The sequence below is a fragment of the Gopherus flavomarginatus genome, chromosome 1 (assembly GCF_025201925.1).
Source record: "Gopherus flavomarginatus isolate rGopFla2 chromosome 1, rGopFla2.mat.asm, whole genome shotgun sequence".
NCBI classification, from domain to species: domain Eukaryota; kingdom Metazoa; phylum Chordata; order Testudines; family Testudinidae; genus Gopherus; species Gopherus flavomarginatus.
In genome coordinates, this window is record NC_066617.1 from 231,611,946 (window position 1) to 231,635,066 (window position 23,121).

Genomic DNA, 23,121 nt, shown 5'->3' on the forward strand with positions numbered 1-23,121 from the left:
CAATCCCTACTGGGTGGCTGTAAGGGTGTGGACTCACCCCTGCGGCACCTCCTGCTGGGCTCTCAGGGAATTAGCTCAATTTCTAGCCTGGAGCGCCCTCTGCAGGCCGGTGATCCACGTTACCGCTTGCTGTTGGCCCTCTGTGTCCCTCCCTGGACCCGGTGCCCCTTTTGCCTGGGGGGCTGCCCTTTGGCAGTAACCCCTTTCTCTCAGGGTCTCCCCTCCCTGGGGAACCCCCACCCACTATCCCCACCTCACTTCAGTATATGGCTACTGCCAGTCATTGTCTAGCCCCATGTCCTGGGGCAGACTGCAGTATCAGCCTACTCATCACTGGCAAGGAGGGTTTTGGACCTGCTGCCCTGGCCTACCTCTGGGCTGCCCTCTGCAACCCCCAGTATCTATTAGCCCAATGCTAGGCTGCAGCCTGGGGCTTTCCAGGCTGGAGCTCCCCAGCTCCTCTGCCTTTCCCCAGTCCTGCTCCACATAGGTATTCTGTCTCTAGCTCCTTGTAGCCAGGTCCTTCTCCCTCTACAGGCAGAGGGAGGAGACTTTTTGGGCTCCTGGCTCACAACCTTTTTATACAGGCCAGCTGTGGCCTGATTGGGGCATGGCCCAGCTGCAGCTGCTTCCCCAATCAGCCCAGCTTTTAGAGCTGCAGCCCTCTCCAGGGCTGCTTTTTGACTCCCTCAGGGCAGGAGTGGGTAACCACCCCGCTACACAGGCCAAAACACGCTTTTTTATGATGGTGTAATGACAATTAATTGGCTAGCACCCATCTCATCACAGCACTCTAAAACCAACGCTAATTAAACAGATGTATCTTACCCTCATCCTTGAAGGGCAGCAAGCTGTACTCTCCAGTAAGAGGAGGTCAGTTCCATAGCTGAAGGTCTTCTATTGAGAGACTCCTAAAACTGGGACTTCAGAGTCTTCTTCCCGGAAGGGAAAGCAATCATGTCCCAAATGCACTTCTGAGTTGCAGTGAGTTTGTACGTATGGATGTGGATAATGGTAATTCAGTTTTGAAGGGAAAATTTTTCCATATGAGGTAGGTCCGGCATATGGAATCCCTCCTGGAAAGAGTTCTTCATTTCATTAAAGCCCTCGTAGTGTTTGCTAGTAAGCCTTAGGCCTAGTTTACCCATGCAAACTGCATGTGCAATATTATATTTGCATTTGAGAAGTAAGGTTGTGGTGGTTCAAAATACTAGCATTTTAACAATATGTTTTTGGAGTTACAGTATTTTTTATGCATTTTAAAGAAAAGGGGCTCCATTGTCTATGGGGAGAAATTTAGCACAGGGTATCAAACAAAGTAGCCATGGAGGTTACAGAAAACCTCAGGGCCAGCTTGCAATACCCTACTTGCATTGAACAGTGTTTTACAGCAAGAGCAATCCCACTGAAGTCAATTAGACTACTTTTGGAATAAAACACTACTCAGAGTGAGGGAGGACCTCAGTATCTCAGGAATACAAGATCAATTAACATGGAAATGGGAGCAAATGCAGAGTGATACATTTTTGCATTGTGGTATGCAGGGAGTTAGCAGTGCAACTCACATTAATATTTAAAGAATATCGCCATTTGCCATACCAAAATTCATCCTAGATTCAGTGTCTTCTCTAATGATTAATAAGCTGGTTAATTATGTGGTGTATTTGTGCAAAAGTGATTGAGAAATCCGTGAATTCCACTTAGAACTTGACTTTTTAAAGCTCATTGGCATACATTTCGAGTGAAAATGAACTAGTTGGACTCACTATGTATTCTTTCTATATTGCTGACTGTTAGAAATATTTACATTACATATAAGAGCAAGCACAAAACATACAATAGACATGACAGTTTAAACTCACTGCATAATGTACATTTTTTTTAAAATTGTGCTTATTTTCTTCTCCTCAGATTAACTAGCATTCAGGCTACTGAGTGCCAGAAGGTTTTTCACACAGCATATTAAAGCAAGTAAACTTTCTTTTGTTGGACAGAAACCTAGACAATAAGTTTTTCATGTTTTTGCACAATAATAAACTTGCTGAACCAGGTAAAGAGAGTGATTCTTGATAAAGCTTCAAGATTATAAAATACAAATATTAAAGTGTATGTAATATTAAAGTGTGCATGACACTTAATTTATTTAGAACTGGTCATTTACCAGGTGCTATGGTATGTAACCTATTGCTTAAATCAGCCTCTGTACCCAATGACTGGTGGATTGCTAATATAATGCCAATTTTAAAAAAAGGCTCTAGAGTGGATTCTGGCAATTACTGGCCGGTAAGGCTGACTTCAGTACCAGGCAAACTGGTTGAAACTGTAATAAAGAACAGAATTATCAGACGCATAGACGAATAGGATATGTTGGGGAAGAGTCAGCACAGCTTTTGAAAAGGGAAATTGTACCTCATGAATCTGAACAGGCCACAGAACCTCGCCCACCCACTCCTGTAATAGATCCCTAACCTTTGGCTGAGTTACTGAAGTACTCAAATCATGGTTTAAAGACTTCAAGTTACAGAGAATTCACTAATTTAAACCTGCAAGTGACCCAAGCCCCATGTTGCAGAAGAAGGCAAAAATCTGCTGGGTTCCTTGCCAATCTGACTTGGAGAAATTCCTTCCCAACCCCAAATATGGCAATCAGTTTTGACCCTGAGCATATGGGCAAGATCCACCAACCAGACATCCAAGAAGGTTTAAATGGGATTTAAAATGGTGCATAGGATGGTGAAGGCCTTTCACATACAGGTGAATTGAACCCTTAATGGACTGTATATAAAGGAACGCCCTGAGCCACTGGGGTAAAACTGTCCTTTACTGTTCAAGAGTGGAGGGTGAAGAGTGGCCATCTTCACTTTGCTTTTGATCACTATAATATTCAGAGGTGCCTTGTTTTTTAAGGAAGACATAAAAATATATTGGCTTTAATCCAATGTAGAGAAGTGATTATTCCATAAGCAATGATAATTTATGCACAGGATAGGAACTAACAGTAAACAGTATGGCCAATCCCAAGTATTCAAAAATCATGAGTTAGGCCCAAAAGAATCATATTTTAAAGAGGAATTTTTGTGGTCCCTTTTTGTCTTCTGGTTTTTGCACCTTTAGGGTGTACTCAGGTCCCACTTACAAGCTTTTCTCCTTAAGCTTGAGTGCTAGAATTTTTTTTTAAATGAGAACTGAGAGTTGACTTAGAGGCGAGTCTTCACGCAGAACTCCAACTGTCATTTGATTGGTTATTTATAACAATCATGAACTTACAGCAGGAAGATTTAATATGTACAGCAAACATAGTGTCAGTGGGCTGAATCCATCAAACTTTATTTCTCATGAGAACCGGCAGATGGCATTGTGTGGCAGCAGAAAAAATCAGTATGCTGAATGAAGTAAGAATTTATTTCATGAGTATTTACTTGTGGGTGGAAAGTACTCATAAAAATTCCTGTTTAAGAAATTCTTAATTTATGTTTTAACGATATGATCCAATGGCTATTGAAACCAATAGGCATTCCATTGACTTTATAACACCAAGGACCTGAGCCAGTGTCCATTAGACAAGTATCTGCCTTCTGACTCCACTAATAGAAAGATGAAAGAACAAGAAAAATCTGAGTTCCAGTGTCCTTGTATGTGACACACTTGGGATAATGCAGCAGCTTAATGCAGCAGCTATTCTTCTAAGGTTTAATTATAATGGTAAGGTACTACTTATTTCATTGCCCATTTTATTATAATACATAAGACATGGGGTTAAACTTAAAAGGAAACATTATAGTATAGTGCTGATATCACACCATCATATATTTTATGAACATAAATATATCACTGTAAGGTCAATATAACAGTAAAACAATTTTTTTTAATGCAAACTACTATTTCGTTCTAGTAGAACAAGGTATGAATCTGTAACATGAAATGTAAAGAAGAAATAGTATTTATAACGTAAAAATGTTCACTTAAATATAATAAAAATGATTGTCAGAACTGGTAATTCCCGCCCCTTCCCCTCCCCACTCCCAAACTCCAAATGTCTGTGCTTGTAAATAGATCCTGAAAGTATACGTTCATTAAAAATTGCAGAGAGAAACTCAAGGAAACGAATACAGACTTTGGCTGATGAAATAATGTCACTGAAAGTGTTTCAAATTGTGGTCTCACTTATAACTACTGTCAGCTTAGAATCATTACAGAGAAAAGTGTGGTTTGGAAGCCACTTGCATTCAGCTCTGCTATAGAGCTGGTTGGGAATTTTTCAATAAAATGTTTTTAATAAAAAAAATGCTGATTGATTAAAATGGAAATTGTTCACAAAACAGGGTCAGTTTTGATGATTCTCCTGACTTGAAAAACTTCTGGGGAATTTTTTTTCAAAATTTTAATATTTTAGAAATGAAGAATTCGGGTTTTCACTTTTGAAATAGCTTTTTATTTTGAAATTTAAGCTAAATGTGATTGCGAAAGCTTAAAAAAAAAGTCAGAATCACAGTGGAACATTTGAATTGACTCAAATTGGAAAACTTTGTGACTTCCGTCCAAATTTGGGATGGGAAAAATTTTTGAATTCTCAAAAATAGTCATGGGATGGGAAAATCATTTATCATCCAACTCTACTCAGCTACCTCATTACCAGATATTCTCACTGTTGCTGAAAGACAATTTCCTGTTCCAGTTGGAGTAAGGAGAGGCAGTACAACCACTTAATAGCTTGAGGGTGCTTGATATTGTGAGGTGAGAACTATATCCAAGTGTTTGATTCTCTGGTGAAAGAATGAATTTCTCCTGTGATGGGAGACTAGGGCCTTTGGTTTAAAAAATGCGAAGGCCAGAGTCTTTCCCGACCCCTCCTTGCCCTAGGATATGCCTATTACTGTACTGTCATGCTGAATATATTGAAACATTTTTATTTTGCCCCTGCATTCTGATTTGTTGTTGTCAAGAGAACTCAACCAAATGCCCACAACAAGCTTGTCAGGATAAGGAGGGGGTTACAAGTTAGTTTGTTGGTGTATGGGTGCTCGGATGGTAGAAGCCTATACAAACAGAGGACTTCATATTTGGTGCAAGCAAAGAGAGAGAACACTTGAATATATCTTCATCCTCAGGAGGGTACAGCCTGTTGCCTCAGTAATTACATCTTGGGTTAAGAAACTCTTTGCCCTTGGGGTATTTTGGTATTTGAGGCTGCCATGTTTGTGGTTGACCTGTCAATGAGGAGTTCTGAGAGTTGTAGCAGAGAGACTTGCATAATCACATATGGTTATTTTCAATCTGAATTGCCCTATAATATAAAAATAAAAGGAGAACAAGGAAAGAAACAAGTCTCTAGGGAAAAGCAGTATGCTTCCTCTAACATCTTGACACTCAGCATGGCAGCAGACCAATAAATACTTAAAAGTGCAGTTCACAGAAAACAAAACTCACTTACATAGCCACATACACTGTAGGAAAAAATATTCTAGAAAAATATGTGGGCCACATCCTGGGTGCACTTTAGCAGCATTTTCTGCTCCTGGGGAGATCAGGAAGGAACAAAGATAGCCTTATCCCACCTTTCTGCCTCCCAGCATATTAAATGGTAAAATTTGTGAAATCAAAAATTAATTATAAACACTTGAGTGTGTTTTCTGTTTAATAAGTATAGCTCTGGCTTTGGTATTCCCTTTATAAATGGTGAAAATTATTATTACTGCTATTTATGGATTATGGGCTCCTTTATGCGAAGTGCTGTGCAAACATAGAGGCGTTGCAATTCATGCCCCAAAGAGTCACAGCCAATAAGGTATCATTTAAGGAACTCATATTATTCTCCTGCAAAGTGCAGTAACTGTCCAGCTCACGCTTAATGTTTTGTTAGCTTAGTGCTTAGTTTTGGCTGTGTTATTCTATGAAGCTTCCACACTGAGTACTTTAAAAGCTTAACTTTTAGTATACAATATCTGAGTTTTTGCAGCCTCTGCTCAAGTTAATAATCTAGCCTTATTATCATTCTTGTTGACTGCCGCTGGAACATCTCAATGTCCGTTCTGTACAAGGCTGCCAGATACTTAGTGGAGTATTGTAAATGTCTTAAGAGAAGTAGATTAACTTATTCCTCTTTGTTTATTTACAACCATATGTTGGTGTTGATGGTTCCGCGATTCTGTCTCACACTCAGATCCGCTCTATGTGTTTGTGTAATATACGGGCCTCAGTTTCCATGGGCTGTGCAGCCAGTTTAGGATGCAACTGTGCAACTTGATTCAAATTCACAATGAGACTCATTGGGTGCAAACTCATACAAAACAGAAACAATAATGCTTGTTGAATCTTCTGCAAACTGAAACCTTTGAGTTCTGCACATCACTGGTTGAGTTTTTTTGAAACCCCCAAACCCTGACATCTTACTGGCTGGATTTTTTGGACTCTGATTTTGTTTGTGAATTGGGACTAAGTTACATTACGTTTGGTTCAGCGAAGCAGTTAGGTATGTTTTAATGTGAACATCTTTTAAAGAGGTTTCCTGAGGTATTTTCTCTATTGCACACAATAATAACTAGGCCTCATATGTTAGTTTTCATTAGAAGATGACAGTTACTGGCTTAGTCAATAGGGGAGAAGCGGTAGGTGTGATAAATCTTGATTTTAGTAAGGCTTTTGACACGGTCACACATAGCATTCTCATAAGCAAACTAGGGAATGATGATCGAGATGAAATTACTATAAGGTAGGTGTGCAACTAGTTGAAAGACTCTACTCAAAGAGTACTTAGCAATGGTTTGCTGTCAAATAGGGAGGATGTATCTAGTGGGGTATCACAGGGGTCAGCCCTGGATCTGGTACTATTCAATATGTTCATTAATGACTTAGATAAAGGAGTGAAAAGTATGCTTATAAAATCTGTGGATGACACCAAGCTGGGAGGGGTTGCAAGCACTTTGGAGGACAGGATTTGAATTGAGAATGACCTTGCCAAATTGGAGAATTTATCTGTACTCAACAAGATGAAATTCAGTAAAGATAAGTGCAAAGTACTGAACTTTAGGAATGAAAAATCAAATGCACGGTTACAATATAGGAAATAACTAGCTAGGTGGTAGTAGTGCTGGAACGGGTCTGTGGGTTATAGTGGTTCAGAGATTGAATATGAATCAACAATGTGATGCAGTTGTGAAAAAAAGACTAATAACGTTGTGGAGTGTATTCACAGAAGTGTCATATGTAAGGCCTCAGCTGGAGTACTTTGTCCACTTCTGGACACCACAGTTTAAAAAGGTGTGGACAAAACAGCAAGAATTCAGAGCATAGCAACAAAATGATTAAACGGTTAGACAACCTGACCTATCAAGAAAGGTTAAAAACACTGGGCATGTTTTGTCTTGAGAAAAGAAGACTGAGGGGGGGCTTGATAACAGTCTTCACTATGGTACGAGCTGTTTAAAAGAGGATGGTGAACAATTTTTCTTCATGTCCATTGAAGGTGGGACAAGAAGTAATGGGCTTTATCTGCAGCAAGGGAGATTTGGGCTAGATATTAGGAAAAACTTTCCATCTCTTTAATTAAACTAATTAAATACAAAATAAATGGAGATCAGCCAAATATAAATCCTGTTTGTAGTAGACTGAGGGCTTGTCTACAATATTGCTTAAGTTGATCTAAGTTACATCGCTCGGGTGTGAAAGAAGCTACTCCCCTGAGCTACAGAAGTTACATCAACTTAAAGCGGTGTCCACAGTTCACTGTGACGCTCTCCTGCTGACATAGCTTCCACCTCTCATTGAGGTGGAGAAATTATGCGTCAGCATAGCGCGTCTTCACTGTGGTGCAGCTACACCAATGTAGTGTGGCAGTGTAGACTAGCCTTTAGTTAGACTATCATTTTAACAAACAAGTTTAAGATAAATGTAGACCTAACAAGAAGCTGACCTTCAAATTATGATTTGGATGTTTCTCCCCTTTTATATTTTTAAGTAAAGAGTTCTACAGTCTGCCCATTTTTGCTCAATACAAGAGTGGAAAAATCATTGGGTTTGATTCTCCATTATATTGCAGCCATATCACAAGGGCTACTTTGCACAGCCTAAATCTGTGCAGTGTCAGGGTAAAAACACTACCATTTGGATTTACATTCACTTTACACAGACTTAGCCCTGGTCTACACTATGAATTTAGGTAGAATTTAGCAGCATTAGATCGATTTGCTCATCCACACAACAAAGCCATTTTTGTTGACTTAAAGGGCTCTTAAAATTGATTTCTGTACTCCTCCCCAATGAGGGGTTTAGCACTAAAATTGACCCCGCTGGGTTGAATTTGAGGTAGTGTGGACTCAATTCGATGGTATTGGCCTCCAGGAGCTATCCCAGAAAGCTCCATTGTGACCACTCTGGACAGCACCCTTAACTCAGATACACTGGCCAAGTAGACAGGAAGAGCCCTGCAAACTTTTGAATTTCATTTCCTGTTTGGCCAGCATAGTGAGCTGATCAGCACAGGTGACCATGCAGAGCTCATCAGCATAGATGACCATGGAGTCCCAGAATTGCAGAAGAGCTCCAGCATGGACTGAACGGGAGGTACTGGATCTGATCACTGTATGGGGAGATGAATCTGTGCTATCAGAACTCCATTCTAAAAGACAAAATGATTAAGCGCAGCCAGACACCAGGTTGGTTACAAGAGCACAGCAGAGTGCGCTGCGCATAAGAGAAGCTTTGAAAATCAGTTTCATGACTGGCCAGGCTACGGTGTGAAAGTTCTGTTTGTTTCTCCTTGATGAAAACCCACCCCCTTGGTTCACTCTACTTCCCTGTAAGCCAACCGCCCTCCGCTCCCCCCTTTGATCTCCACTTGCAGAGGCAATAAAGTCATTGTTTCAAATTCATGCAGTCTTTATTAATTCATCACACAAATGGGGAGATAACTGCTAAGGTAGCCTGGGAGGGGTGGGGGAGGAGGGAAGCATGGGGTGAGGTAGTTGTAGGGGCACCCCCTAGAATGGCATGCAGCTCATCATAGAAGCAGGATGTCCGGGGCTCTGATCGGGAGCAACCGTTTGGCTCTCTGGTTCTTTAGAAGGCTTGCTTGATATTCCAGGCAGGACTGAATCTCCATTAGACAAAACTTAAAGAAGGGAATGACCTGGAGTCACTCCCATTTATGTCCAGGCGCTCCCGACCGACCTCACAGAGGCCAGCCAGGAGCACCCATGTCTGCCCAGACGCCCCCAACCGACCTCACCGAGGCCAGCCAGGAGGGACCAGAAGACAGTAGCGGATGGTACAATACGGCTGCTGCCCATCTTTGCTAACTTTCAAAGGCAAGGAGCTGCTGCTGTGTAGCACTGCAGTACCGCATCTGCCAGCAGAACCCAGGTGATGTACAGTGACAGTGAGCTAAGCGGGCTCCATTCTTGCCGTGGTATGTTGTCTGCACGGGTAACCCAGGAAAAAAGACGAGAAATGATTTTTTGACGTTGATTTCAGGGGGGAAGGCTGACAGCATGTACCCAGAACCACCTGCAACAATGTTTTTGCCCCATCAGGCATTGGTAGCTCAACCAAGAATTCCAGTGGGTAGTGGAGACTGTGGGGACTGTGGAATAGCTACCCACAGTGCAATGCTCCGAATGTTGATGCTAGCCTTGGTACTGTGGATACACTCCGCTGACTTAATGGTCTTAAGTGGGGACACACACAATTGACTGTATCAAATTGATTTTTAAAACAATCAACTTATATTAAATCAACCTAATTTTGTAGTGTAGACATACCCTTAGAGACACATCTATTAGACAAAAGCCAGGCATAAACTGAGGAAAGGGCCAGCCCTAGTCAAATGCAGAGTGCAGTCTCATCAACCTCAAACATTCAGGAATCATTAGTCAACCCACCAGAATCATGGGATTATCTTAAACTTCACAAGATCTTAGAAGACAACAAATTTTTGACTCTGTATTTGCCTTTAATTTTTTTTCATTGAGTCTTCAGTGTTCATGTTGTCAAGCTTTTCTCTGCAACAAGGGCTAAAAATGTACTTTTATTTTAAATGAAAACTACGATTCTCATGACATCAGGAGCTGGGGGCTGCAAGAAAAAGAGCAAATGTGAAATTTGCAATAAAATCATGAGTTGTCAATATGCAGTGAGCAGCTCAGCTGCCTCAGGCTGTGAGGGCCCCTGAATTCCAGGGGTCAGACCCTCAGAGCACATGGCATAGTCAATTCTGGCTGGCTCTGATATCTCTTCACCCATTCTCTTTCTCGGAGTAGAGAACAGAAGCAGTGTGGCGCAATCCAAGCTGAAGAAACTCGCTCCCTGCATCCTAGTGGTCCACTGCTCTGCTCACGTAGTTCAGACGCTACAGGGAAAGGGATTGGCAGATGACAGTATGCACTGTTCCACAATCTACGAGCATGCTTAATGTATTTAACCTATGGTTCTGAAACCTTAATTTGTGGCTAACCCAAGTCACTCCCGATGGTCAGCAAAAGGAGAAGCTTTGTGAACCAAATAGTGGGAGATTGGACAGGGATTTGAGAAGGATGTTGCTCCATGAAAGGGGCTTTTGCTAAGTGGTCCGCAGCAGGATGTTGAGGTGAATCATTATCTGATGTGACTAAGTAATTTTCTATATGGTAAGTTAATTTATCTCATAACACATAGTAACAGAGATTGTATCACAGTCTTTCTAAATTTAAACACATTGAAATAATGATGAACTTGGTACACAAAATCCTAGTACATCTTTATGCTGTTTATTTCCATCGGTGGTATTTTTTGAATTAAAAGTTGGGTATTGAGATATGTGGGAATGGCTCCTAATTTATTCTGGGTTTTTTTTCCTGACTTGACTTTAGTCATATTTTGAAACCATTCTGATTGTTGTGATATATAAGACCTGACTCTTGGTGGTATTAATGGTTATTAATACTTAATGGTATTCATTTTATTGTCATGAATATCTTATAGGAAAGGTTTTTCTGCTAGTTAAAAGCTTATGTAGCCATGCCAAACCTTTAACCACATATGGAGATATACCTATCTCATAGAGCTGGAAAGGATCCTGAAAGGTCATTGAGGTCTAGCTCCCTGCCTTCACTAGCAGGACCAAGTGCTGATTTTGCTCCAGATCCCTAAGTGTCCCCCTCAAAGATTGAACTCCCAACCCTGGGTTTAGCAGGCCAATACTCAAACCATGGAGCTATCCCTCCCCACACATGATAGTCTATAACTGTTTTGAAGGACAGTAATTATGTCTGAGGGGTACTAGTGCCATGCAACTTTGTTGGAGTCTAACACATTAAAAAAACCAAATAAGTAACCTCATCTCAGTTATGTCTCCCTCCTTTCAGAGAGAGAGGGGGAACTCTTTGCCATGAATGTTGAAATGTGCATATGTGTTGGACTTCAAGAATGTGACTTTTTTTCCTTCCCTTCCATTCCTCTGATAAGTATTTTGTTTCAAACAAGCTTAAAAGTCTCAATATTTTTTGTTGACAGGCTCATGCTCTTATGTGCTGTTGGCAAAAAGGGCTCTTCGTTCTTTGGTTACTTACTATTAAGTGTTTTTTCCCTTCCATCTGGCAGAGTCTCAAAGTGAAAACGAAGATTACAAATGCTATTGTGGGCAGAGTGCTGAATATCTGAGTTACTGCAGACATTCTTATCCTATTTGTGTTAAATTTGACTATTGTCAGATAGAATTTGCATATAAAAATTATTTGACCATTTCATGCTAGTAAGCTCTCCTGTAAGATTATATACATTGCGGTAATGCTACAATTCAAAAATAAATACTGTTGCAAGAAGAAAAATTGCAGTCAACTTTATTGGACACTTAAAATCCTTAGGACAGGACTTGGTGCTGCTTCCAGTCTCTTTTCAAGAAGAGAGTAAATGCAGTTTAAAGCAACTACTTTCAACCCAGTTTAGACTGATATTTTTAAATCATGGATTGACCTTGAACTCCATAAACCAGGGCAAAACAAGTGCAAAGACCTTGTTTAAATTAATCCTAGTTAGGCCCTGCATCTTAAGTTTTACAGTCAAAGTTGCCTAAAACCCATAAGGGTTAATTAACACTCTTTGGGGGACTGCAAAACAGCTTTTCACACTACCCTGCCCACTCTCCCAGATGTAACTAGTTCTTGTCCACTCTCATCATGCCACTATACATAAGGCCAACAATAGGATTTTGGGGAGGATCAGTGAGGTAACTCTTTAGAGGAATTGATTCTTAACTCCGTCACCTTGAGCCTTCTGCTGAAAGAGAGTTTGTGCTGGGGTCTCTATATAGCTGCCAATATTTTGTGCAGGTACTAAACAAGTGGCCTTTTTCTTTTAGGTTACAGACACCAGGAATCAACTGGAGGCACAGAGGCTCTGTACCTCTGTACCATCCCTTGTAGCTCCACTCCTTGGCGTATGACATCTGATGTTGTCCATCAGAGTCTAAATAGCCTGATTCAATACCAGTGCCATGCTGTTGTAACCACATTGACTTCCATGGAGTTTATGTCAACATCAAATTAGAATAACTTACTGATGAACTGGCCCTTTGATTTAAAAATTAGCTTTCCTTATGTCTTGAAAGAAATAGCTAATGCATGACGATGCAGGTTTTGGTGTATGAGTAAGCCAGCCAGGCACTAGAGGAAGCTTACATTAACTAAAAAATCATGAGGAAATAATCCTCCTTAAGTGGAGTGGAAGGACAGCCATCAACCTTTAGTAAATAAAAAGGTGAAAAATGAGCAGAAAATTGTTGAACTAAACCTTCTAGTATGGCATTAAACCAGAGTAAAAATGAACTATTACAGCATTTGATAATGTCTTTTTAAAATGGAGAGGAAAAACTATTGAAAGTCAGGAAAACAATTTGTAATTGGAAGCATAGCTGTCAATTAAAAAAAAAACTTGGTTCTTACTATGCAATTCTTGAGTACAAGATGAACACTACTCATACTGAACATAAAGTGGTGCACAGAACTCCCAAGAAGGTTGTAATTCAGTGGATGCATAGTACAGTACAAACATCATAAACCACAAGGACTTAGCTCTAGAGACTTAAAAATGTTAGCAATGTCTCTGTAATTGAAATAGGCGCTTCAGAAACTTGTAATATATGCAGGATAAATTTCAGAAGCTTTTAGGCTTTAGGTTGTTTGAAGAAAGGCAGAGGGTACATTAGATGAGGAGGAAGATTAGTGTGGATACAATGTCTAACAATTAACTTGTTCTCTTTAAAAATGAGAATTTGAAGCAAACTCACATTGTTCAAAAATAGTATAGAGTGGTTCTCTAAAATATAAACAGATTCATAGCTGCACAGCTCAGGGTGCTTTTTGACCAGGTGACAGTAATACCTGCCTTGTGCCTGCAGACAAGACCTCCTTCATATGGAAAAAGTCTCTACCCCTTTCCTCCATCCTCTGATCCCTGCATAAATAAAACCCAGCTCTTTGGTTATGTTCTGCAAGCAAAGTTCAGCCTTGACATGAGGACGCACATCTATATCAACTCCAATGACTTGCCCTGCTTAATCCACCTCTGAATCTACTGTTGCCCACAGTCTTGTGATATTTGGAGGTTTTAAATGTCACTTGATCTCTGTATTTCTGCCTTCCAGCTTATGAATTTTTCCTGATTCAAAATGTCCATCTTTTCCAGTGGGGCTGAAACCAAGGAAAGATGGCTGCCATTTTCATACAGTCCTGGCATGTAGATGTGAGGCTGTCTAATAGAGATGGGCCCCATTCTCATTGTTTTTAAAGGGGGTTGAAACTATGATACCCCAAGGAAAAACCGACAGATGTGGCCTGACAGAACCCAGTGTGCAAATACAAGGGATTGTGTGGAGCACAAGACTGAAGAGGTGAATGGAGAGACTGAGGGAACAATGTAGAGGGAGAGGGGAGAGGAGGAAGCCTAAGGGGGCTCATGAAAATGTATGGGATGAGAGGGAGACTAAAGAAGAGGAGGGTGTAGAGGATAATTACATGGGAAGGAGATGGACAGGGATAGAAAAGCTACTCCGCTACCCCCGGTATTTTGAAAGAGTAAGCAGAGTCCTCCTCCAAGCAGTCAGCAGGGAGGTGTGTATTTTCCATGTGCATTTTAGATTTAATTGTGAACCTGAAATGATTACACATGCCCTGGGAACAAGCAGGCTTTCTAGAGAGACTCAAAAGGCATACCAGAGAAACAAGGTGGGTGAGATAATACCTTTTATTGGACCAGCTTCTTTTGATGAGAGAGACATGCCTTGTCCTCTCTGATGTCGTGGGATGCACACGACTACCACAACACTGCAAACATCCAAAAGCATATGACAAGTATGTTTTTAAGTTATTTTTTAAATCTCATGATTTTTGGAGGTCTGACAATACGTTGGCAATACCAGAATTTGGCTTGGAGTAAGGAGCAGAAGCTCTTTGATAATAGCTGTCTGTTGATGTCTGTCTGTCCTCAGTGTGGAGGATCAAATTTGGTTTAACAAACTATTTAGTCTGGAAGTCTAAATGTGTGGTACATTTTATATCTTTGCTTTATATTTAGCCTTATTTTTATTTCTCCCCCTACATGTAATTGTACTCCTTCCCTTCCTCCACTCTTGGCTCTATTGCCGATGATCCATAATTTGTTTTGGCTTTCTTTTGCTCCACTTGAGTTATGGCTCAGATTGTGTGGGAGGGTGACTCAAAGACAGATGCACAGTTCATTTGTGGTCCCAGATTCTGAGGCCAACCTGGCATTGGGCTGGTTCTTGAGGTGAGCAGGAACAAGTGATATGCTATAACTTATGCCCAGCTGCTTTGGCCCCAAATGGTTGTTCTGGCGGCTGAGAAGAGCTGAACCTCTTCTTGGCCATGCCCCTGACCAGCCCCTACATGTAATGTGGCTGACTGGGAATTTCTCAGTGGCCGGTTCAGCTGGCTTTATTTTACAGTCCTTTTATAGATGCAGAGCCAATGTAAAGATCAGAGGCTAGAATTGGGTCGTCTGCAAGGATATCATTAAATAGACTTCCTTTCCCCTGTAAGGGGACTGTTGGCTCCTTACTAACACTCAGTGGGGTTTTTTTGGTTGGCTAGCTCCCAGTACCAAAAGAAAGGGGAAGTGTTGATAGGAAATCAGGACCCTGAGACTGAATCTCCAGAGGGACTAGGAAGAGGCCAATGCTTCCGGTCAGCCTGATTGAAAGGGCAGGCAGGCCAATAAGGGAATCAGGAGGCCAGGGGTGTCCCATCCTCTGTGGGAGCTGGAGCTGCCAGAGACATAGTGGGGATGAGCTAAGAAGAGAGAAGGGACATGAGCTGAGCTGGGGAGCAGAACTCTGCCAGCCAGAGAGAACCAGAAAAGCATCAAGGAAGCAGGTCAGTGCTGGGAGGAGAGCTGCAGCAACCAGAGCAAGAGGGGCCAGAAAAAGCAGCTCGGGGGCTGGAGGCAGAATGGAGCTGGAGCTGGGGCTGGAGCAGTCTGGAGCTAGGTGTGATGAGCAGCTGAGGAGAGCGAGGGAGGACCCTGGGCAGCGGGCCGAGCACAAGGAGATGCCCCCAGCCAATACACCTTGCAGGCCAAACTTGGGCGTGGGTGGGAGGGGGGGAAGGGATCGTAACCCTGACAGAGGAACTGATACTGGGAAGAAGGGTCCTGCTACCTAGAGCCTGAAGGCGTGTGGCCATTGCCAGAGCAAGTGTCCAACTCGCGGCATCCCTGCAGCACAGCCAGGGCCTGAAAGGAGGCCTGGGATGTGTGAGGAGCAGACTGTGAACTTCCCCTACATTCCAGAGATGCTAGTTGTGATGTCCCCGTGCCACAGAGCGAGGTGACGTGTTTTCTTTTAATCTTTCCCATTTTTTCCTTATTTATTTTTTAAATTGATTGCTGTTTAATAAATTGTATTTGTTTTGAACTGTATGTAATGATCAGTGGCTCAAGGGAAGCATCCAGCACAGAGAGCATCCCAGAGTGGGGACACCCTAGTCCAGGGGTCGGCATGTGAGCAGCTTTTTACTGGCACACTGCCGACAGCCGGGGTCCCTGCCACTGGTCCCGCTCAGCCCACTGCTGGCCTGGGTGAACGGAACCCCTGGCAGTGGCTGAGTGGGGCCAGTGGCCGGGAACCCGGCTGGCAGGAGCCAGCGGATGAAACCCCCAACCGGCAGCGGGCTGAGCCGCTCAGCCTGCTGCTGGTCTGGCGTTCGAGCTGCCGGCCCCTTGCCAGCCAGGGTCCTGACCATCAGCCCCGCTCAGCCCACTGCTGCTGGCCTGGGATATCAGCCGCTAGCCCCGCTCACCTCACTGCTGGTCTGGAGTTCCAGCCACCCAGCCCCCTGCCAACCAGGGTCCAGGCCTCTGGCCCTGCTCAGCCCTCCTGCCAGCCTAGGGTACTGGCAGCCAGTCCAGGGTTCTGCTTCTGGTATGGTCCCAGCACTCAGCAGCCCTTATAAAAAATTACACTACAGTTAGCTTAAAAACTTGAAAACTTAAACTTTCTTTGTATATTATAGTAATCGTTAAAACATGTATAATGTTAATAAATACGTATGTTTGATTAAAGAAAGTAGTTGCACTTATGTGCCTGTGCTTAATTTGTGTTTTTGATGATTTACCTTCTAAAAAAATCTCAAATGTCTCGTATCCCCAGAAAGAGCATCTGGCACCCCAGGTTAAGAACCACTGCACTAAGCTAATCAAATCTGCATTTTAATTTAATTTTAAATGAAGCTTCTTAAACATTTTAAAAAGCTTGTTTACTTTACAACAATAGTTTTACTTGTTTACTTTACAACACTAGTTTAGTTATATAATATAGACTTATAGAGAGAGACCTTCTAAAAATGTTAAAATGTTTTACCGGCATGCAATACTTTAAATCAGAGTGAATAAATGAAGACTCGGCACACCAATTCTGAAAGGTTGCCAGCCCCTGCCCTAGCCCCTGGCCTAAATGGCCACGACAACGTTGGGGACCAAGCCCCTTAGGAATTCTGGGCTCAACCTTATCAGGGTTACGAGGACTCTGCCACTCAGGAGAGTGGAAAGGGAGCCCTCAAGGTCAGGCAGGCCTCTGAGTAAAGGAAGTAGGAATGAGTACTCAGATCCTTTTGCTAGCCTATTTCACCGGGGTAGTGTATAAGCCAGAAAAGTTCCTCACAATAGCGGGACCGTTCGTCCACTTACACCCTGATATGTCTGTCTTTGCAGATGAAACTGACCAAGGCTTGCACTTTGACACTGTCCCTAGTGCCTTCTGCAGTGATCAGGGCCGGCTCCAGGCACCAGCCGAGCAAGCTCGTGCTTGGGGTCACAGATTCTATGGAGCGGCATTCCGCCCAATCCTAGGGTGGCACGGCAGGTTTTGGGGGTTTTTTTGGTTCCCCGATCCGGCCGCCCTGTAGGGGGTGGAGGAGGGGAGCGCCCTGCAGCAAACTTGGCAGGGCAGCCCACGTCCTTCCCTCCCAGTCGAGCGGTGCAGAGCCCTCCCGGCAAGCGATGTGGTGGTCGGGCCCCGCTGAAACCCTGGCAGCCCCCCTGCTCTCTCTCTCCCCGCTCCCTCCCCCGCCCCCACATTAGACCAGGCACGCACTCTGCAGTGCAGGGAGTCCCTCTACACCCTGGCTCCGGCCGCCCTGAGGGATCCCCACTCCCGCTTTGCCGCTCCAGCCATGCCGTTTTTTTTTTCCCTGCTTTCCCGCTCCAGCCACCCCTGCCGCCCCCCGCCTTTTTTTTTTCTTGGGGCGGCAAAAAAGCCCTGGCGGTGATGATAATCTTAGCTGGTTTTACTTTTTCCTTATTGCCATCACAGCAAAAACACTACTATGCAGAAATAGAGCCTTGATTAGTTTCTTCTGCAGTTTCCCTTTTTGTTGGAATTGAGACCAAAAAGAAGAGTTCTGAAAGAAAAACAAAAGGGAGAAAAGGAAAACATGATGGTGGGAGAGGTCCATAAAGAGAAATGGAAGAAGAGGAATGAGTGAGAAGCTGAGAACAAAAAGGTGCAGTGCTGATCCTAAAATCGTAATCCTTTTCAACATGGGTAATTTTGACATCAAATTGTGTGGCCATGTGAGTCAATATTGGGCTACTAGAACTTTCTGGTTTCTGCTACAGTGGAATAGACTGATTCTGTTGTGCTCTCACCTGTTTTCTTATGAGTGCTCTCTATCTGCTTGTCAAGGTTCCTTCCCCACTCTGAACTTTAGGGTACAGATGTGGGGACCTGCATGGACACTTCTAAGCTTAATTACTAGCTTAGATCTGGTATCACTGCCACCACCCTCAAGTACCCCTTTTTTCCCCTGGGTAGTCTTGAGGGATTTCACCAAGTCCCTGGTGAACAGAGATCCAAACCCCTTGGATCTTAAAACAGAGAGAAATTAACCATCCCCCCTCCTTTCCCCCACCAATTCCTGGTGAGTCCAGATCCAAGCCCCTTGGATCTAAAAAACAAGGAAAAAATCAATCAGGTAATTAAGAAAAAGGCTTTTAATTAAAGAAAAGAAAGGTAAAAGAAAACCCTCTGGGAGAGATTAGCATACCAGCTACTCTCTCAGACAACAGATTTAAAACACAGAGGATGTTCCCCTGGGCACAAATTTAGTTACACAAAAAAATACCCAAATACCCAATTACGATAATTCCCTTAATGATACCAAGACAAGTTACAAAGAAAATAAACATAAACCTATTTATTCCTTTCTAAAACTTACTACTCTGATAAGAAGCTGGTTCCTTGATCTTTTTCACTCCGGCTGAAACTGAAACTCTCAAACAAAAGAAAAACTTCCCTCCTTCCTTTTGAAACATCTTGTTCCCCCATTGGTTCCTCTGGTCAGGTGTTAGCTAGGCTAGGTGAACTTTTTAACCCTTTACAGGTGAAAGAGGCATTAACCTTTAACCATCTGTTTATGACACTGTTAAAAACAAAACAAACAAAAGAGAGCTTTTGCATAACAATTTCATCTCTCTCTCATTCTTCCAAGGTAACTTACCTGTTAGATGGTGGCTCTATAGCCCATGAAGATTTTTGCGGACATGCTGGTATATTGAACCCAGGAGATTTACAGGTATGGGAAAGTGGACAGAAAGGAATCATTGACATCTTAATCTTAAACAGTGACTACTTCTGCCTTTTCATTTGAATTTGTGAAGAGCCTGCAGTTGAGGAACACTACCCCTCTTTCTGTTATAAGAGAAGTTGTAACTGGATGCTTTTAAACTCAGCCACTATATTGCACTCTGTTGTCATATGATTAGATAAATTCCCACTACACCATGTTACTGTGGGAAACTTCATATTTTAGCTTTTTAAAATCTTGGCTAAAATACATTAACAAATCAATTATATTGTTTCAATGCTGCACTTCAACATTTGAAATCAATAGATAGACTAAATGTTAGGAAAGGTTATTGTTTATCTAATCCATCTTCTAACCAGACAAAAGCTTTAGTCATATTAACTTGTCCCATGTAATGAAATCCAAGTGTGTTTTCTTTTCTCCATTTTCTAAAATTTAATGTCTGTGTGTGTGTTCTGTTCCTTCTATACCATTTTTCTAGTGGATGACAGCAGGGCGGGGTATTCTTCATGCAGAGATGCTCTGCTCAGAGGAACAAGCACATGCTCTGCAACTCTGGGTCAATCTGAGACGTTCAGAGAAAATGGTGGAACCCCAATACCAAGAGCTGAAAAACAAAGACATCCCCAAACCCTCCAAGAATGGTGTGACTGTGTCCGTCATTTCAGGAGAGGCACTGGGTGTAAAGGTAAACTGTGATCATTGGTACAAGTGGTGCCTATGTACAAGTAATATGTACATTTGAAGCGTTAACTATTCATCATATATTTGCTGACAAGTTTAAACATCAAATGTTTTGTCAGCTCACTTTTGTTGCGAAAGGAGAGATCCTGTGAGTTTTAGAAACATTCTTTGAAGGTTGCAGTTATATGGTAATTGTTCCATCTTGTCTTTTTTGTTTGGTAAGATATGTTTCTTGTAAGAAAATGCTGCATTACAAGTTATTCCCTTATGTAATGTACTGTAAATCATGCATATAACACAGTTCTCCACTCAAGAAGAGCAAAGTCTGTGTGCATGTGCTAGACAGAATGTTCCTCAGCCTTTTGGAGGGCTACAGTTAACTGTCAGTTAACAGGCCCTAAGGCCACGTCCAGACTAGGAATTAAAATCGATTTTAGATACGCAACTTCAGCTACGTGAATAACGTAGCTGAAGTCGAATTTCTAAAATCGAGGTACTCACCAGTCTGGACGGCGCTGCATCGATGTCCGCGGCTCTCCGTGTCGATTCCGGAACTCCGTTCGGATTGATGGAGTTCCGGAATCGATGTAAGCGCGCTCGGGGATCGATACACCGCGTCCAGACTAGACGCGATATATCGATCCCCGAGCAATCGATTTTAACCCGCCGATGCCGCGGGTTAGTCTGGACGAGGGCTAAGAAAAGAAATGTTGTCGCAGCCCTTAATCACATGCATAGTCCCTTTTAATTCAATGGGACCACTTGCATGAGTAGGGCTATTCAATATAAGGGTTGCAACTTCAGGCCCTTAAAAAGTATATGAAGATCTAAATAATGTCTCTGCAACAGGTTAGCCGATCATCTGAAGCAGCATATCCTGTTAGCAAGGTTTGCTCTTGTTGGAATCAAAGGAGGTTGGGAAAGGCAGGTGCTTAACTGTTCAGGTGCAGTAGTGTGCGAGGAGGGCACAGGGATCTCACTTCTCTAATCCTGTGGTCAACCATGTTGGGGGCAAACGCCTTCTGTTGGGATGCACAAGTGGTGTGGTGAACAGGCTGGCTAGTGGTGCCTGCAACAGTAGTGGACCCTGAGGGCCTGGTTCTATACTGCCTTACACTTCGTGTAATCATTGACATCTGTGCAAAGTGGGTGTGAAATGCATCAGATCAGAATGGCAGCAGTTCACACCCACTAGTCCAGATGCAAATGATTCCACAAGGCTTTGGGGAATCAGGCCCAGAATGAGCATGTCTGCTTGTGGAGCCATGATCTGAACCACCCAGAGTGCCTGTAGCAAATGGCTCTTCTGAGCACACTGCCCCACATTTCCAGCACCAAAACAGACATTGTCTCTTTGGAAATCATAAAGCTTCAAGCCGTCTCTACTCTCACCTTTGCAAAAGGCAAAACCAGTTCCCATAGTCTCTGTGGGGTCCAGCTGTATTTCACCCTTCTTTTTATAACTAACTGAATGTTGGCTGAATATATATTGCCTAGGGCCTGATTACCCACTGCCTTGCCCTTTGTACGGTCATGTAACATTTCTGAATCAACATGCTAACATTTTACAGCCATTCTGCACAAGAGGCAAGCGATGGAGAGTCAAGCCCTAAAACTATTCATAACATTTTCCCTGCTGACACTTCACAATAGATATCACTATTGTGCATGAAGTAAAGCTTCATGTTAATGTTCAGTTAAAGTAGAGTTTGGGGACTTCAGAACTGTAAATTCCTTTTGACAGATCTTTGTGTGTACTCGTAATTCCTAGTAATGGAAATTACATGCAGCAGAAGGAATCCTATATAACACTTAAATTTGTACTGGAAAAAGCAAGTTTTTGCAAACAGTGACCAGATAAGAACTGGTACCAGAGCAATTTCTAGATATTATTAGGGCAATTTGAAATATCAAACTCAACTTATTTGTTAAGTCTACGTGATTATGAAGTGTCTATTCCCTCTGCTTTTCTTTCAGCTACAAGTAGACTTCTTATGGAATGGATGCCAAGTAACCAATGAAATAGTATTGTTTCACATTTCAAGTTCTGCTTTCAACTCATATTTACTAAAACCAGGACAATTAATATAATTAAATCTTGGTTATTTTCATGGCAAACGATGAAGGTTCATAATCTTGGTATTTGAATCAGTCTTTTTATTAGGTATTTTATAAGCTTGTGTGACAAAGTTCCTCCTCTACCTTGGTGGGTCCTGCACTTATTGGCAGATTTGCTCACCTCAGTGATCTTCCCCACAGTCTGGGTCAGCTCCTCCTGTGTCTGATCAGGAGGTGGGAGGTTTGGGGGGAACCCGGGCCTGCCCTCTACTCCGGGTTCCAGCCCAGGGCCCTGTGGATTGCAGCTGTCTAGAGTACCTCCTGTAACAGCTGCATGACAGCTACACCTCCCTGGGCTACTTCCCCATGTCCTCCTCCAAACACCTTCTTTATTCTCACCATAGGACCTTCCTCCTGGTGTCTGATAACGCTTGTACTCCTTAGTCCTCCAGCAGCACACCCTCTCACTCTCAGCTCCTTGTGCCTCTTGCTCCCAGCTCCTCACATGCACTTCCTCTCCTCTGGCTCCTCTCTGCCTGACTGGAGTGAGCTCCTTTTTAAACCCAGGTGCCCTGATTAGCCTGCCTTGATTGGCTACAGGTGTTCTAATCAGCCTCTCTGCCTTAATTGGTTCTAGCAGGTTCCTGATTACTCTAGTGCAGCCCCTGCTCTGGTCACTCAGGGAACAGAAAACTACTCATCCAGTGACCAGTATATTTGCCCTCAGCCAGACTCCTGTACCCACTGGCCTGGGTCTGTCACACTAGTTAAATTGCACATAAATCTAGCAGCATATGGAAAAAATTGAGCCAATGTCCTCATGTATATAATGTTACTAAGAGGAGACATGGCTTTGTAATCTACTGGAATGTGCCTTGTAAAGGAAGACTGAGCTTTTGTCTTTGCACTGAATCAACGTGATCTTTTAATCAGACAAGGTTACAAAGAAAAAACAAACCACACAGCTGGCTAGGCTGGGGCCGGGGCCAACTGCTCACACATAGTGCTTGTGAGCCCATCCCCTCCCTTTCCAAGGTGAACCTTGACCACTCCATTTTGCCTCTACATTCCACTGCTCTCATTAAACTGACTGTTACCTTGTAGAAGCAGGGCATCAGACAATTGTCTCTTTCAGAAGTGCTTGTATATTTTCTATCCGCAACTAGGGGCAGTTCAAGCTTGATGCCCATTGAAATCTGGGTCTCACACAGGACGGCCAAGTGATCACACGAGCTGGAGTGATCACATCAGTCCTGTTTGAATCTTTGCATCACCTCCCTCCATTCTACTGCATCAAGTTTGATCTTGTTGT

General features: G+C 42.7%; 1 protein-coding gene across 6 annotated transcripts in view; it reads left to right on the forward strand.

The window, feature by feature from the left end:
- PIR (pirin) overlaps positions 1-23,121 on the forward strand; it is a 104,229-nt gene that overhangs the window by 20,871 nt on the left and 60,237 nt on the right. For all 6 annotated transcript variants that reach the window (XM_050964511.1, XM_050964521.1, XM_050964484.1 and 3 more), the window contains 2 exons: positions 18,972-19,055; positions 19,549-19,755. In XM_050964511.1, the coding sequence (XP_050820468.1) occupies positions 18,972-19,055; positions 19,549-19,755 (291 nt within the window). The remainder of the gene's footprint in view (positions 1-18,971; positions 19,056-19,548; positions 19,756-23,121) is intronic.